The sequence below is a fragment of the Drosophila suzukii genome, chromosome 2L (assembly GCF_043229965.1).
Source record: "Drosophila suzukii chromosome 2L, CBGP_Dsuzu_IsoJpt1.0, whole genome shotgun sequence".
In the NCBI taxonomy this organism is placed as follows: domain Eukaryota; kingdom Metazoa; phylum Arthropoda; class Insecta; order Diptera; family Drosophilidae; genus Drosophila; species Drosophila suzukii.
In genome coordinates, this window is record NC_092080.1 from 3,237,545 (window position 1) to 3,253,557 (window position 16,013).

General features: G+C 41.2%; 2 protein-coding genes across 2 annotated transcripts; one reads left to right on the top strand and one right to left on the bottom strand.

The window, feature by feature from the left end:
* Nucleotides 1-1,272: 1,272 nt before the first annotated feature.
* LOC108011113 (uncharacterized) lies at nt 1,273-2,992 on the top strand. Its single transcript, XM_017076188.4, has one exon. The coding sequence runs from the start codon at nt 1,359-1,361 to the stop codon at nt 2,250-2,252; it is 894 nt and encodes a 297-aa protein (XP_016931677.2). The 5' UTR covers nt 1,273-1,358; the 3' UTR covers nt 2,253-2,992.
* A 5,255-nt stretch (nt 2,993-8,247) lies between these two features.
* Nucleotides 8,248-15,159, bottom strand: LOC108021737 (phospholipid-transporting ATPase ABCA3). The gene is made up of 10 exons (XM_017090576.3): nt 14,207-15,159; nt 14,003-14,146; nt 12,548-13,840; nt 12,076-12,455; nt 11,426-11,878; nt 10,500-10,840; nt 10,052-10,375; nt 9,559-9,904; nt 8,609-9,358; nt 8,248-8,537 (listed from the first exon to the last, which is right to left on the bottom strand). The coding sequence occupies exons 1-10, from the start codon at nt 15,077-15,079 to the stop codon at nt 8,354-8,356; spliced, it is 5,088 nt and encodes a 1,695-aa protein (XP_016946065.2). The 5' UTR covers nt 15,080-15,159; the 3' UTR covers nt 8,248-8,353.
* Between the last annotated feature and the right edge of the window lie 854 nt (nt 15,160-16,013).

Consider the following 16,013-nt stretch of genomic DNA (forward strand, 5'->3'; position numbering starts at 1 on the left):
GTAGCCATTGGTTACCGTTAGTGGACGGTCCGAACGAACCGTTATTTCCTATAATTTAGCGGCTAAAATGAAACAGGACTCAAACGGTCATCAGGGGGGCGGTAAAGAGCGAACACTATGCATCCGCAAACCATCCGCAAATCGAGTGAGCCGAGCAGAATCTCCAGATCCAGACAATGAGGCCCTAAGCGAAGTCATTAATAAGCAAAGAGCCATAAGTAAATATCCTTTAAGGATGTGCCATGTGTGTGTGGGAGTGGATGGGAGGGTTCCTACAACTGCGGTGAAATTAATAGGTTTAATACTTAATAGATTTTTATATATTTTAATTTTTTTATTATATTTTAATATATTTTATCATACAACGTAAGGAAATATGAACTTTAAGTCAGCACAGCTTAGAAAATAACACGTGTATTAAAAAATAAAGATATAAATACAAGTATCTGAGACGCTTGCTTGAAATAATGTATAATTAATAGGAAATGTTTAGGAAAATGTTGAAAATGTATTAAAAATTCTAAAATTCTTTAAAAAGAGTTTACGTTTTATACCTAAAACTATGACCGCATCTGTATAACCGGCACACCATAGGGCACCATAAACATGTCGTACTTATGGCTAGCCAATATTTATGCACCCATATCTGGGCATAAAAATTGCCACTTTGCTTTCCGAATCTCCATTCTGCGTTCTTGACTTTTGGTTTCGTATTGTCTTCCGTTTTGTCCTGCGTCTGTTTGTGTTTTGCCTTGGGTCCTGTCAACTCACACAAAACAGGAGACAAAGCGGCGTCGTTTTGTTTTGCACACACAGTGCCCGAAAAAAGATTCCGGCCAGATTCGGAGCCCAGCGGGATTTCGGTTCTTGATTCCTGATTTCTGACCAGGGACCACATGTTGACAATACGCCCTCTCCTTTTCAAGATCCAAAAGTAACAGGTGTGAAGAGACCGGCATGTGGGTGCAGCGGCTGCAAAAACTGTCCCCGCATTAATTTTAAATATTATTTTGGCAGATCTGACCCCTTAATAATAAACGAAATTTGCATCGCTTTGTTTGCGAGTCTTTCGACAAATCGTTTCCGTTTTAGCTGCGTCATATTTTGGTTATTAATTATTAAAAAAATTACAAAGAAGTCAGGGAATTGTGTATGTATATTTTTTATTAACATCTGAAAATCCATTTTCTATGTTGACCATATCATTCAAATGTACCAAAAATTGTATAATGTATAAGTAGGCGCCGGAATAGTAATACGTTCTAATATCCCAAGCATAATTATACAATTTCTACCCCAGTGAAGCAAACATTTCTTTCGGGGGATAATAGCAAGAGTTTAACATTTCTTAATTTTCTATGGAGTACTTTATAACTTGCAGTAAAGGATTACCTTTACATGAAGTGCAGGGAGAGGAAAATAGAGCACTGCGAGATATGGATATGGAATCGATAAGGGGTTCTTACCATAGAAGGAGGAGGAACAATATCAAATTATCGGATTTTTCAGACTCGGAATCGAGAATCAATCCCCGCACCAAATCTCGGATTCCCCTCAATCGTTCCCATTCCATCCCAAGGAAGTATATATCCAAAAATCAACTGGATCGTCAAATCCGTGCCGCTGTGGTAGATGCTTTTAAAGACTGCATTAAAGCTCCAAAATGTAGATCCGAAAACGAAGCAGTATTTGGAAAACATCGTCGTCATCCGAAGTGTATTAAGGATGTGGAAAAAGTTCCTGTTCAACAGAAACGTCACCGCTCCCAATCCGCAGATGGCTTATATCACACGGGTCATGATAAGAAGAAGGCAGTCCAGGTTTTATTCGTTAGATCACCGAGAAAATCAAAAAAACATGGTCCCGCCTTGGAAGTCTATCTGGAGGCACTTGAAGATAATAATGTAGCGGCTATACCGGACGCAAATCCAGAAGTACATATACCACCTCAGGACCAAATACCCAAGGACTTACCACTTGATGAGATTATAAGCCAGATGAGCTCGAAGTTAATCAGGGCTGTTATAAGCATGTGCTTCCTTACAACTAAAGTGTTTATAAACCTGGGGTTGCTACAAGCCATAGATCGATTCACCACCAGAATGTCCAAGTCCAGTTGGGTGAGTCTGGCTCTATTCCTGGTATTTATCCTGGCCTGGGCCTATGAGTTTGGAGAACCAGTAGATCGGATTAGTGAGGCAGTGGGCGATCTCTTCAAGGATCGTACCCGTTCTTGGTGGAACTTCATATAAGTACAATAAACATTGTAAGGAAAATTCCAAATTTGTCACTTATTATGTTTTTTGAATAATAATTCATGCGAAATAAATATATCATATTGATTGTGAAACCTTAAATCTGAATCACCACTCATTTGGCAAGCCATGGCATTGTTCAATCCATTTTCGAAGCCATAACAAATGACACTTTTAATCATTGCATATTAACGGACTAAGCCCTGACCGATACCCGCACTTTGGACCACTGATTTATGGCCCAGACAGCGACATCCAACCAAAAATAACTCATTAACTAAATCCCCATTTAATAAATGCCAGCCAGCGGCAGCGAGAAGGTAACAGAAGGGTTAAGACCAGAGGGATAGAGGGTTAAGGATGGGGATCCGCCAAGTTGGCAGTTACAAGTTCCAAGTTACAAGACCGGCAAATTAATCACGCTGACGACTGCGACGTGGTTGATGATATTGGTCGACTGATGCTGACATTGAGGAGCTGCCAGCCGCACCAGCCATCAGTTAGCCAAGTATCCCCATCCCCTGTATCCCCAGTATCTCGTTGGATACAGAGCATCCAAATCCAAGTATCCCACTGCGCCGGGGGCATCAATCTGCGGTCGAGTCTCCACTTTCGGGCACCGTGACATGTGTGGAATGCAGCCAGAAATCGGAATCAGAAGCGTTGACATGACAACTCGAGATGAGGGGTTCGCGATAAGGACAACAGCTTTCTATGGCACGAGCATGGAAAACCTTTTTAAGCCTAAGCCTTACTTAGACATTTTCTGTATTTTAACTTTACACAGAAAAAACTCTAAAGATCTAAAAGGGTCCACAACTACTTTCACTTTATAAAGATGCAATATCTATTGTTATGGGATCTTGAAAAAATTGTGAATTATTTACATTTTGTAGAATGTAACCTTAGTATTTCGTATATAATTCTAGATTAGCTCCCATAATTTTTAAATATTTGTTTTCTAAATCGATCCTCTTTTTCCCAGTGCATCCCCACATCCAATCTTCGGTCACGCAGTCAGCACCGAACTCAACTTTGACTTGTTTTCACGCCATTGTGATCATGTTGGTGACTCGTGCGCTTAATTTCAACAATTTGTTTGGCATTCGGGTATGAAATGCAATGAGTTTCTAACTTGGCTTCAAATCGAACCCGAATTTTGAGAGAGCTGAGCTGAGGTCGCTGTCATTGATTGATTGGCCATCGGCTGTGGCGTTTCGAAAGAGCTTTTCACTCAACTCTTGTTAGCCGTAATGGATCGTCGGGCATTACGTAAATTCGTTTCTTGGTAAATGATGCTGACAAGGCATTTGATTAACACGATTAATTGCTGATAAAAATGTCTGACAGTTTGTTTTCTCCCGATGGAAATGTATTGCCCACTACTGGAAGTACGTAGGTAAACCCAAAAATATGGGTTATTAATTGATATTTTGTATTTTAAAAACTAAAAGAGCTTCTTGAAATACACATTTTATGAACATAAATTTTAAACCCTTTTTATATAATATTATTATAATTTTTTCTTTTTTATTCTTTCTTTCTTTGAAGACCCCTTTCATATTATTTATTTTAAACACTTTTTAATCCAATTTAAATTTATGCACATTTTCCCTTCATCTCTTATCTACTGTAATATTTAAATATTAATTGAAAAATCTGATATTCCTCTCGCTGCCAACGTGCCCACTCTCCTTCAAATTATTATGAAAAATGCATTTCTCATCGCGGCTTCCGCATAAATTCATCAGCTGCAGTCGTCCACTGTCATTTGTCCAAGCCCCGCCCGGCGCCACTGGAAGATTGGAGCTGCCCCAAACCATCAGCGGCCACCCATCAGTGACTACTGTACGGTGGACATCCCGTGGCGGCGACCACCCAGGATCGGAATCGGGATCGGGAGTGGAGTAGAGTGGAGTGGAGTGGTGGATAGGAGGAGGGATTCAAACGGTGGCAGCCAGCAGGCAGCAGCTGTCAACTGTCGCACACGACTTGTCCTTGTCAGTCAATGGATTGGCATCCGCCTGGCAGGAAACTTTGGGGCCAGGACCCGGGGCTTTGAGCATTTTCTATATTAAACTTTCACATTTTTTGACATACGGCCGGTGCAATTGGTATGCAAATTGACATTGGCGGTGGAAAGGGGCAGCATATTTGGCAGGCGACTTCTTCTACGAAAGGGAAAAGTCGAGATTATGATCGAGTAAAGGGAAGGGGATTATGTTGTATGTAATTTTAAGCCATTTAAGGAAAAACATAGTAACTAAAGTTACAAGTAGTAATATTCTAGGAATACTGTTAATAAAAGTATTTAGACACCATTCAGATTTAAAACATATTTATATTCTCCTGATTTACTTTTATAATTTTTACAACAGCCTAAAAAAGTATGTGAAAACAACCTGAAAACCTCACCTTTTCCCTATCACATTTGTAACCCTAAGAACCGAAGAAAATCCAAAATAATTTCATGCAAACCAAAACGAATATTTTTCCATGTACTTTCGACAGCTCGGATAATTTCATATTTGTTAAAAAACAAAAGGAGAGGAGGAGATACCCAGAAACCCCAAAGATACCCACAAGAAGAATCCGAGTGAAAAGTGAGCCAAAACCGATCTTCCGCTTAACGTGAGCAGTCACAGATACTTATACTTTAAGATACGATTCACATTCACACAATGCGAGACGATGGCACACATGTGGCATCGTTTTACATGAGATGCGTGCAGTGGTTAAAAATTGGGCAGAAAGCGTGCTTAATTGCGAGGAAAGTTCCAGCGGGAAATTAGATGATCTCAGGCCCCGGAGAAGCGGACAAAATTGCCGGGGAAATGACACAGGCCACGCCCCCTTCGGGATGAGGGCAAGTGCAGGAAGGCGTGAAGTAAAAAAGTGTGAAAAACCACACGCACTCGATCAGCCATCCATCCATCAGGGGTTCTGCCCTATGGTAATCCCATTTCAGGGATATCACAAATGGAGCTAGGTAATTTTAGTAAAATTAATTGCATATCTTCGGGTGTGGAGAATGTTCTTCAACTTTACGCTTCACTGGCGTTAAAAACAAGTAAGCCGATACCAACTCTTGTTTTGTTATCTAAAAAAGGGAATTAGTGGGAAATGTGTAGGTATAAAAAACTATGTTGAAAATTTTCTGTACATTATCTAGTTTTTATGGGTTTCAAAAATATAAAATTATAGTACATAAAGTATTTATAAAAAATGGTGTGGTTAACTTAAAAGATATTTCTAATTGAATCTCTTTATATCTATATATCTTATATCTATCTCTAAACTCTTCTTGATATATTAAAACAATTTATTCGGAAGTGTTTCAAAAATATAAAATTATAGTACATAAAGTATTTAAAAAAAATGGTGTGGTTAACTTAAAAGATATTTCTAATTGAATCTCTTTATATCTATATATCTTATATCTATCTCTAAACTCTTCTTGATATATTAAAACAATTTATTCGGAAGTGTTTTTCCTTAAGATCGATTGGAGTATTAAATAGTGATTGCGTTAAACCTCTCATTTAGCCCCACAAAAAACAAGCAGCCATTTTCCTGGCCAGCGTTTTTGAAACCCTCTCTGTGGGCGTAGCTTGAGCTCCATCTCTGCGTTTATTCCAACCTCATTGGCACTGATTCGTTTAGCTCGCCAAAAGCTAAAAAACCCAAGAAGAAACATACCAACAAATTGTAATCTTCGCTGGCAACTCGTTTTGGGCTTGAGTCGAGGAGAAACTGGTTTGCAGTCTTCGGGTGGCTTCTTCTGCCTCGTTTGGAATCAGCATCAGCAGCTCTTTAGCGCTCGTTCCCAAAACCAAAGTGTTGGACCAGTCCACCGACATCCCCCCAGAAATCCGGTAAAAAAAACCAGATCGGTGTGTGTACTTGTCATGTAGTTGCTTTGTTGCCCCAACTTGGTGGCTCCTCTTGAGTGGATCTCTTTGTGGCTCTGCCCACTTTCGAGGCCGGTTTGGAGTCGGCTGTGATTATGGTTGTAGTTGTCGATGTGGAGGTGGAGTGAGTGGGTCGTACCAGGCAGACCCACCAGAAATTCGCCAGGCGATGATCCACCGACGGGTTTCGACTACACAAAGTCAGCCAACCAATTGGGTTTGCCATATGGAGATTTACAATGCTAAACAAAAGGTAGCATTTATAATGGGTTATGAAAAGCCATATACATCGTATATATAGTAAAAACATTTTATGGTCAATTTATTACATTTTTCATATATTTATTTATTCAATTAATCTTTATATAAGCCATAAACTATATTAACTTACAATGAATACACGAGTCTAGATTTTTAAAACCTTAATATATGTTATATCTATTTTGTGTTTTAATTTTATCAATTGACGATGTAACAATAATTCACGCTTAAATATTTTAATTAAACTTGGCTCTCTGTTTAAATTTAAGCTACCACTTAACCATTTAAATTTAAATAAAGTCCCCCTTCATCATAATAAATTCTGCTTAGGTTAAGTTAGGAAGATCAAAACACATAATCCCCAACTAAACCGTTTTAGATACATCCATAGTCAGCATTCAAATTCACTTCGCTTCCATGTCATAAGATCAAAAGTCTATCCAAATTGACACTCACAACCTGTAATTTGCCATGTAAAATCGATAATCATTCGCAGCATTTTGTGCATCGCCCACATGGCGGGCTTAATCTGGGCGTGCCGCGTTCGTGGGGCTGTAAAATTGTAAACAAAATGATTTGCCATAAAATTATCATAATACCGCTCTCGAAATGCGCCAACAACATGTTGTCAACGGCTTTGAGCTTCGCTTCGAATAACCGAAAAATACAACCGACATCCAAAAAGCTCATCGAAATTTAGCCGCTGGCATTGTGAGTCGTCTCGCTGCCATCAAAAGTGTCCATAAATTCTGGCCCACACACAATTGAACTTTTTGGTAGATCCCAGAGCCCAGCCCCGAAAATCAAACTCCAATTTGTGTCCGTAATTATGAGCGAACAGCAGCGGCCAAGAAATCAAGACGAGCTGGAAAATTTACATGCAAATCGGATTTCGTAGGTTTTTCAGGTGCTCTGGCTGCGCTGTTGAAAGAAAAAATGCCCAACACATCGACTGGCAAAACCGCTTGCCGCATGCAACATCAAAGTGGAAATTAAATGCGCGGTAATTTGGCAAAAGGCTCAAAGGATGCCGGCCCCATGGAATCGAAGGCTGGCGAACAGGCCCAGTTGATTTGGCCCTCGCCTTTGCCAAGTTGCCGCCAAACGTGTACAGGTTTTGTTCCTCTTTCAGCCAGCAAATTTTGTGATTACTGATTGAAGTGAGGAGCTGAGAAGCTGCAGCTCCAAGGTTCCAAGCTTGCACTGGGAAAAATTGTCCAGCTAAATGTTGTAATATTTGATTAATTAGTTGATTAGCCCCAAAACCTGTTAAGGTGGTATAAGTAATTTTGTAAGCATTTTATTATTAATTACATCTTTTATATCCACTAAATTTTATAATTAGAAAAGAAATAACCATAATAAAAGAAAGTAACACAATTCATTCATAATTATACAGCGAAAACACTAAATCACTAGGTATAAAAGTAGTGACGATAAAACCATCCACACACAACACTTTGATATGATATGTTTTGATGAAAACTAGATACAACCTTTTTCTAAAATGTATTATTTGGGAAGATTTTAAAAATAATGCACAAACTTATACAGTATAATCCTTTCGTGAGAAATTCTTTATATTGAAGGTGCGTTCGTTACAACTTGTTTACCTCGTTTAAGTAATTTTCGAAGTTTTTTTTTATTCAGTGGAAACCTGTTAAGGTGAAAGGTTTGAACATCGTTATTCTGAGCAAACTTGTTGCATTAAATACAATGTAGTAAATGTATCAAAAAGTAGGTATATATTTCATAACCAGCAACAACCCAAAAATTATTTAATATACAAAGTTTAACATCAAAGAGAACACAAAGAACGCAATTATGTAGAAATCAGTATAGGACTGTCATACTAATACAATAATATCGAAAAATTGATCAATGGTTAGGATCAAAACTAAACTGTTAAGTATAAGACTGTGATACCTATGGATTATTATCGTGAAATTGATCAATGGTGAAGATCTGGAAGCCCATGCGCAAGTTGCGCGTGATGTAATAGTCATCGACGTTCATCTCGAAGGCATCTTTGCGTAGTGTAAGAAATATCTCCGCGAAGGTGGTGGTGCCCAAGGGAATTTGGAACACCATTGAGTCCTCCCTTTCGACCCTGAAAAATGTAATAATATTCCCTATGAGTTTGATTGTTCTCCCAGCAAAGAAGCTAAATGATAAACCCACTTTAGTGTGGCCTCGGGGAACTTGATCTCCATGAAGGCGCTGAATTTCTTGTTCGGTGACATGGGAAAGTGATTGATGAGGTTCCAGGTGGTACGTGACATGCTGACATTGGGATTGATCTTGCGCTTGAACCGCACCTCCAGCTGATAGCTGCCCTTGTAGTTCTCGTTCCGGGAATCCACGGATTCCATAGTCCACAGTTGGCCCTCCAAAAGGAGCGGCGTATGCAGACACAGTCGCTCGGAGTCCAGACCCGTGAGAGTGGTGTACAGGAAACTGGAACCCATCGCCTGCATGGTGGAGGTCATCATCAGGACTATTTGCTTGCCAGTGGGATCCAGTCCGGCTGGCACTCCATCTACGCAGATGAAATCCGGAGATCCCAGTATGGCGTAGCCAAAGTACAATCGTCGGATTTGACCCGAGGTGCAGAGGCGCACCGATCGGTTCCAGCAGGGGGTGAGTCCCAGCATCCGGAGCAGAGAGTCGGACAACTCCCGGGCCATCCGGTGGCGGTGACCCTTGATCAGGGCGTGGATGTAGAGCAGTTCCCGGGGTGTGTACTCCGCCGGCAGGTTGTCCCGCTGCGGACAGTAGCCCACCATCCGGTAGCACTTCACCCGGTTCAGGTGCATCGCGTAACCCTTGATCCAGATCTGTCCGCTCTTCAAGTTCGCCTCGCTCACCAGAAGCTTTAACAGCATTGACTTGCCGGAGTTATTCGCTCCACTTATGCTGAGGCACTCCGATCTAAGATATATGGTTTATCGGGTTTTTAGCAAATCTCTTATGCGATTTATTTTATCATAATACTTTCTCTTACAATTATTAATAATAATAAGAATTACCAATTATGTTCATTATTATACCCGTTTTTTTAATATTAATTAAGAGTTCTCTTGAAAACATTTGTTTCTTAAGCTTTTTATTATTATTTAATTAGTACTTACTTAGCCACTGAGAAGTCCAGGTCTTTGAGCACTTCAACACGTCGATTCTTTGTGACAATCCCAACTGCTACAGCGGCATATTGCTTCCGCTCCTCTTCTGTTAAATTACTGGCCTGGCATTTTTCAGCAATGACCGCGGAATCCTGAGACATATGACCGGGATACAGATTTTCCTTGTTTCTATCCCTCTGAACAGCCTTCTTCGATGCCCTGCGACATCGTCCAAATCCCACGATCGAATAATACTCCCATATAAACACCAAAATCCCGACTATGATGACAAGTGCAAACAGTATCGCAAGTTCTTCAATAATGCCTTGGCCGGGAGTAGTGTAGTCCAAGTGTACTGTAAGTTATCATAGATTATGGATATGTTTTTCACAAGAGTTCATTGGAAGGAAGATATATTCCGATTTAAAAGGAACCGAAATGTACACTGTACATCTTAAATTTTTTCGGAAATATTTTCATTCGAGTTTTCTTAATGCTTAACTGCAGCAGTTAGGGGAACTCTTGCACTTGAAAACCTCAACGGAGGTAAAGTTAATAATGGGATCCTCGCAAGTTACTTTTCCTTCGTAGATCACGAAAGCCTTGACAATTATCACGCCCACCGTGTACATAGTCAAAAACCCCAGCTCTGGGCCCATAGACTCGTCACCAGCATGAAACTTTTGCACAAACATGATGAAGCCCAAAACGTTTATCCCGCATAGCCACAAATATCCATAACACGGGTTCCGGCAGATTCCCGATAGTAAATAAGCGAGCAGGATCACCCAAATTCCAGCAAGCATCAAAGTGACCAATAAAAGGACTGTGAATAAAATAAAAGAGATGAGCTTTCAATACGGATTTCTCAGGATTGTTGATATATAAAATAGGTACCAAAGGCAATTATAGAGACTTTAAAAACCAGTGTAAGAATAAGGCGAATTTACCGTACAGTTCAGTGTCGTGGTAGGGATCCATGTAGATGGCCAGCACAGCTACAATGCTCACAGAGTAGATCAGCAGGAAGACGATGTCATATAGAAACATGAACATCCAGTAGCTGCAAACTCTGGCACCGGCCAAAAACTGTTGCTTTCTCATAAAGCTCCCACGCTCGCTAATCAGGTAGACCACAAATGCGGGCCAGAGGAAACTCATCACAATGGCAATGGAGGAGGCTAAGCTGGCACCAAAAGTGTGGTTGCACGGAGGAAACATGTTGATGCTCGTCTGGAAGGGAAGCGGCTGCAGGGTTACATCGATGGTGGCCTCTTCGTCAATCAGTTTCCTGCGATTTATTACAATCCAACAAATATTAAGGATTGTAAACATAACAATTTAAGGTCTACCAAACATTAAAACTTAGATCGCTTCTTTCAAAATAAATTAAAATATTATTTTGGGGTCACCAAATATAATTTTTAGTGTGGTGTGTTATTATTAAGTGTACATTTATACAGAATTCACCCACAAATGCTTAGAGTTAAAATTCCCAAAAATTGGACCACAGTGTGTCATGTTGTGGTCTAAAGTGTACAAATTCTGGGTCACCACTTTCGCTAATTTCAAGAAAGGCCCAAATTAATCATTGATGGTAACTTAGATGTACCTAATAAAAATGGATAATTGTTTTAAAATAGAAAAGTTACAAGTTTGGGGTCATATAATTTTAACTTTGTAAGAACTGGGTAAAAAAGATGGTGTGATTATGGAGTGTGTTTATAACTCACCCACAAATGGTGAAAGGTAAAGTTCTCAAAAATTGAATCAGATGGTAAGGAAAAATTCTGGGTCACCTTTTCCAGAAACTTTGGAAATGACCCAGAATCTCCCCTAAGCTGTCATAATTACTTAACAAACGAATAAAACCCACCTGGCCACCGCATTGTGAACAACATTTAAGGCATAGGGTGCCGTATGCAGTGGTACATTATTGAACCAGGCGGTGACGATCTCCTTGTCAAAGGTGGCCCCGAATATCTGGGCCCCGTTGACGCGGCTGGTAAAATCGCTTTGGGTCAGCAGGGCATACGTGTTACGGTGGCTCTTCGTCAGCAGCGTCAGATGAGCATCGTACCAATAGAGCAGTTCCGTGTAATATGCATGCATTTCCCTGACATCCACTTCCTCGGAAAAGAGCTCCACGAAGGCGTCGACGGTGTTCAGTTGGCTGAGGTTAAAGGTCAGCGGCTGCAATTCGAAGTTCTTTCCATACACTAAAATGCTACAAAAACTGACCAGCATTATCATAACATGGGTGAAAAGCTCGATAAGAAAAATGATCCAATGCTTGTAGAACGCGATCCAACGTTTGTAGAAAATTGCTCTGGAAAAAGGGTGATATATTAACTATGGGAATAATATTAATCCAAAAACTTTTCATGGATTATTGATTACAATTTTTAAAAAATCCTTATAATTGTTATCAATTTAATGGAGCGGTTTTAACAAACAAAAACCTTCTTTAATACAGTTTTTGCCACTAAATTCAGTACCGAAAAAATAAATAAAAATGGAGCTTACCTGCCATGCAAAAAAAACAATTTCCAACCCGTCCTTAGACCCTTTTCATTGGCCTCCGCCAAGGTGACATAGTACTCCTCCATGAGGACTTGGGCATTCTCGGGCGACTGAAAACCGCCGCTCAGGTCGTTCTCCTCGCAACCAAATCGCAGAAAGATCTCTTCCATCGAAGTGTCCCGAATCCGGAAACTGACCACGCCCAATCGCTGCATATTGTTCTCCAGATCTTCGATCAGGATCGGAAACAGATCTTCATACCTGTTCTCCAGCACAAATGTGATCTTATAGCCAATATCCCTCTCGATGCTCATGTTGGGAATATAGCTGTTCATCAGGATGAACAGCTCTTCCATATTGCAGTTTTTCCCTTTCACGCAGGTCTTAAATTAGAAAAGGAGTTACAAATATAAAACGCAAATTCTTTAGATACAAATTATTAGAACAATTTCTGTACAAATAGTCAATTCCTTACCAATCGATAGCCATGTCCGTACATATTTTTCAAAAAGGGCTTTGTCCCGGTACACTTGAGTTCCCCATTTGACATAATGGCCATTCGATCAGCGATATTCTCAGCCAGCGGTGGGGAATTGGAGACCAGAATGATGGTTCGCTTGGACTTCTCCTCGTTGATAAGATTCCAGACCAGCGTCTGCGTGCGCTTGTCCAGATCCGAGTGTATATCGTCTATAAGGATTATGGGACTGTTTCCCACAAAGGCGCTGCAAATGCTAACCAAACACAAATCCCGGCCGGTGAGAGTGCGGATACGCTTGGTCTTTAAGTCTCCGATTTGCAGGATATTTAGAAAATAGTTGGCCTGTCCATCGATTTCGATGGAGTTATGCAATCCCTTAACCCGGCAAATAAATCGCAAATAATCAATGACAGTGTAGCCGCCCAAGAGCATTTCATTGCCCAATGCGATGCCTAGTTCCATGGATGCCGCCTTCCTTTCGGTCTGTATATTATAGGTGGATATCATCACAGTGCCCCGCGTGGGCTCCAGCAAGCCGGCAAGTATTTTTAGCAGTGTAGTCTTGCCACAGCCATTGTGACCCATCAAAACGGTGACCTCGTTCTCGTATACATTCCACGAGAAGAGATTCAGTGCCGGACGATCGCTGGCCCCAAATCGCTTGCACAGTTTTTTGATCTTTAGTTTGAAACGGCGATGTGAGGGTTCTACCTCATAGATCTTTGTGGAATTAACCCCAATGGACTGACCCTGTTGCGCAAAGCTATCCGCCCGATCTCGATACGGATCCTCCTGCACACTGGTATTCGTGCTGGGTTTTTTCATTTTCTTACCGGATCGGTCACTGGCGCGCCATCCATCTACATACAGACCAATGGCAAAGTAGATCAATGCGTTCACCATGAATATCCAGCTGCTCGAGGCCACCGTTATGGAAGCCTCGTCATAGTTGATTTTATAGTCATGATCCTCCCACGAAACATGGACCACCGACTCCCGTTCGATCAGACTCTCAAATACCATAGTTATCACCACATTTGGCAGCACATAGGATATGTAGCGCACGGCATGCATATGTCCTTCCGGATTATTCCACAGAACAACGATGGGCAAATACGTTAATATCCATAGGATTGTTAGCACCCGCACGGCGTTGAGGGCATTCCGGAAAAAGGATGCCACCATTAGCGCAAAGGCAAGTGACGCACAGTTGTAGCAGAGCATTACTACAACCAGTATGTACCACGGCGTTTGGGTCAGCACCCCGTTGTCCTCGTCCCAGCGTATCTAGGATAGAAATATAAATATTATATAGATAGGAATATAATGCAATAACTCTACCATTCAATCTCACATACCAAAATTCGCTATCGGAAACTAGAAAGTTCCCGAGATCTTATAGCTTATGGTTTGAGAGACCATGTTCAAGAAAAAATATTTGAATCATACCTTTAAAAGCACCACGATGATGACTGAGCTTATCATCATGTAAATCAAACCCTTGATATACCAGGAAAGGAAGTGAATAAGATTGCCTATATTCATGTTGATCAGAAACTGGCGAACTTGCGACTGCTTTTCACTTACCACCTGCTAAAAAATGGATACGATAAAAAGTGCTCTGAAAGCAAGGACCCAAGGATCTTGGCTTACCCAAACGAATAGCTGGGTGGGAAAGAGGAAACCGAATACAATGAGAATAGGCATGCCATAGTCGAGGATATACATCAGGGGATCCTGTTTGCGGGCGGTGAGGGGAAAGCGCCTTAAGTGGATGGCCGGTAAGGACTTGTGGCTGATCAAGTCCAGGAAGGATTCGGTGACGGCCTTCTGCAGCCGGATAAAACCCTCGCGAACGTAGCCCACGAATCCGCCATCATACGGCTGATTGAGTCGATCGAGCAGGAAGCTGAACGGATCGTCCTTGTTCAGAGTCATCCAGTTGGACTTATGGAAGTCCCCTTCCATCATCCTCAGCTCGCTGGGCAGAAAGATCGTATAGTTAAGAATCGGAATGACTCTCTCTTCGGTTCTCAAGGTGCCCTCCTCAAAGTTTTGATCCCGCGTGAACGGACTGCCATCGAAACAGAGACCCGCAAATAGACTGCTCTCGATCATCTCATTTCGCAAGATCTCGCAGTTATCGAAATTCACCGTGGTCATTGGATCGATTTGGGACTGCATCATGCTCATGATCGACTGAAAGACCACATAGCTTTTCGGTGCCCAACCGATAACCAGATGCGGTGTAAAAGGGTTTCCCTTGATGTTATGTTTATCCGCCACCAATCGCGCCTTCTCCAGCTTCTCCACCATTTGCATCCAGCTGCGGTCCAAATCAATCGGACTGTACACTTTATCGGATCGGGGATCCACGGGTACAAAGAACCGCATTAGTACTGATACAAAGATGAACAATGGGGGCAACAGCACTATGACCAGTAACTCCAACGGATTGGCCAACTGTAACTTGTGGTTCTTCTTGTTTATCAGTATAAACTTGCGGATATAGTCGCGCACCGTCATCGTTGTACGTTTTTATAGATAGGTTCCGGTTCCTTAAATGTTACGTTTTCTTTTTGATGTCAACAGGCTACTGTGATACAATCTATACTCAAATTTGGGTAAAAACCTTATAGTTCTTAGTAACCAAGCTATTTCCAACAATCATAAAAGATTGGAGATTTGTTCTACATTTAAATGGAAAATAAGAGCTGGCGGTACGAATTAAAACCTACTTATTAGGCCTACTTCAGTCAGCATTTATTTTCGCTTCTAAGCGATATAGCCTGCCAAGTCGCCGTGATTTCTGCAGATGGCATGCGTTGAGAACCCCCTTCAAGATCGACCGCCTTTAATTACCCACATCAATAGTGGAATGTGGCCGAATGCGAACGAGCAGTTGGCATGCAACATGTGCATTTCACCAATAAAAGCGCTAATACATAACTTTTGTGCAATGCCAGCCCAGAGGCGAATCAAGCCAACCACCACGACGTGCACTCGTAATCTACAGTGGACCCTCCCTTTGGAGGCTGTCAGACTTGCTGCACACGAAGTGCTGTTCTAGTACCGGTCGTTACTAATGCCCCGATCTACAATTGCAGTTGGATGGGGATTATGGGGATTATGGGGAGTATGGGGAGTAGGGAGTGGCTGGGCCCTGGGCGAGGACTCCCCGAGGTGTGAAACCGTCTTGTCATTTGCCGTAAGTGAGCAGCAGGAATGCCTGCTAAGTGGAAGGCCACCATGAGCATAGTGGTTCGGGATCTTAACTATAAGTATTGATAAATATATAATAAAAATCTTTGTGAGCTTTAAATTGAAAATCAAATTTAAAGATAATCACATTTAATATGAAATATAAATTATTTTTGTAAGTTTATTTATACTGTAATCTTATTATATCGCCTTACAGCGACATATGCTAAACCAGTTGGCTTCACATGCAATCCAATTT

What these genes read in the sequence shown, in the direction of transcription:
- LOC108011113 (XM_017076188.4), top strand. Translation starts at nt 1,359, where the DNA reads ATGGAGTACTTTATAACTTGCAGTAAAGGATTACCTTTACATGAAGTG.
- LOC108021737 (XM_017090576.3), bottom strand. Translation starts at nt 15,079, where the DNA reads ATGACGGTGCGCGACTATATCCGCAAGTTTATACTGATAAACAAGAAG. An exon ending in TCATCGTGGTGCTTTTAAAG is followed by an intron (nt 13,841 to 14,002) that starts GTATGATTCAAA and finishes TTTCTATCCTAG; the next exon opens with ATACGCTGGGACGAGGACAA. An exon ending in ACGGACATGGCTATCGATTG is followed by an intron (nt 12,456 to 12,547) that starts GTAAGGAATTGA and finishes TTCTAATTTAAG; the next exon opens with ACCTGCGTGAAAGGGAAAAA.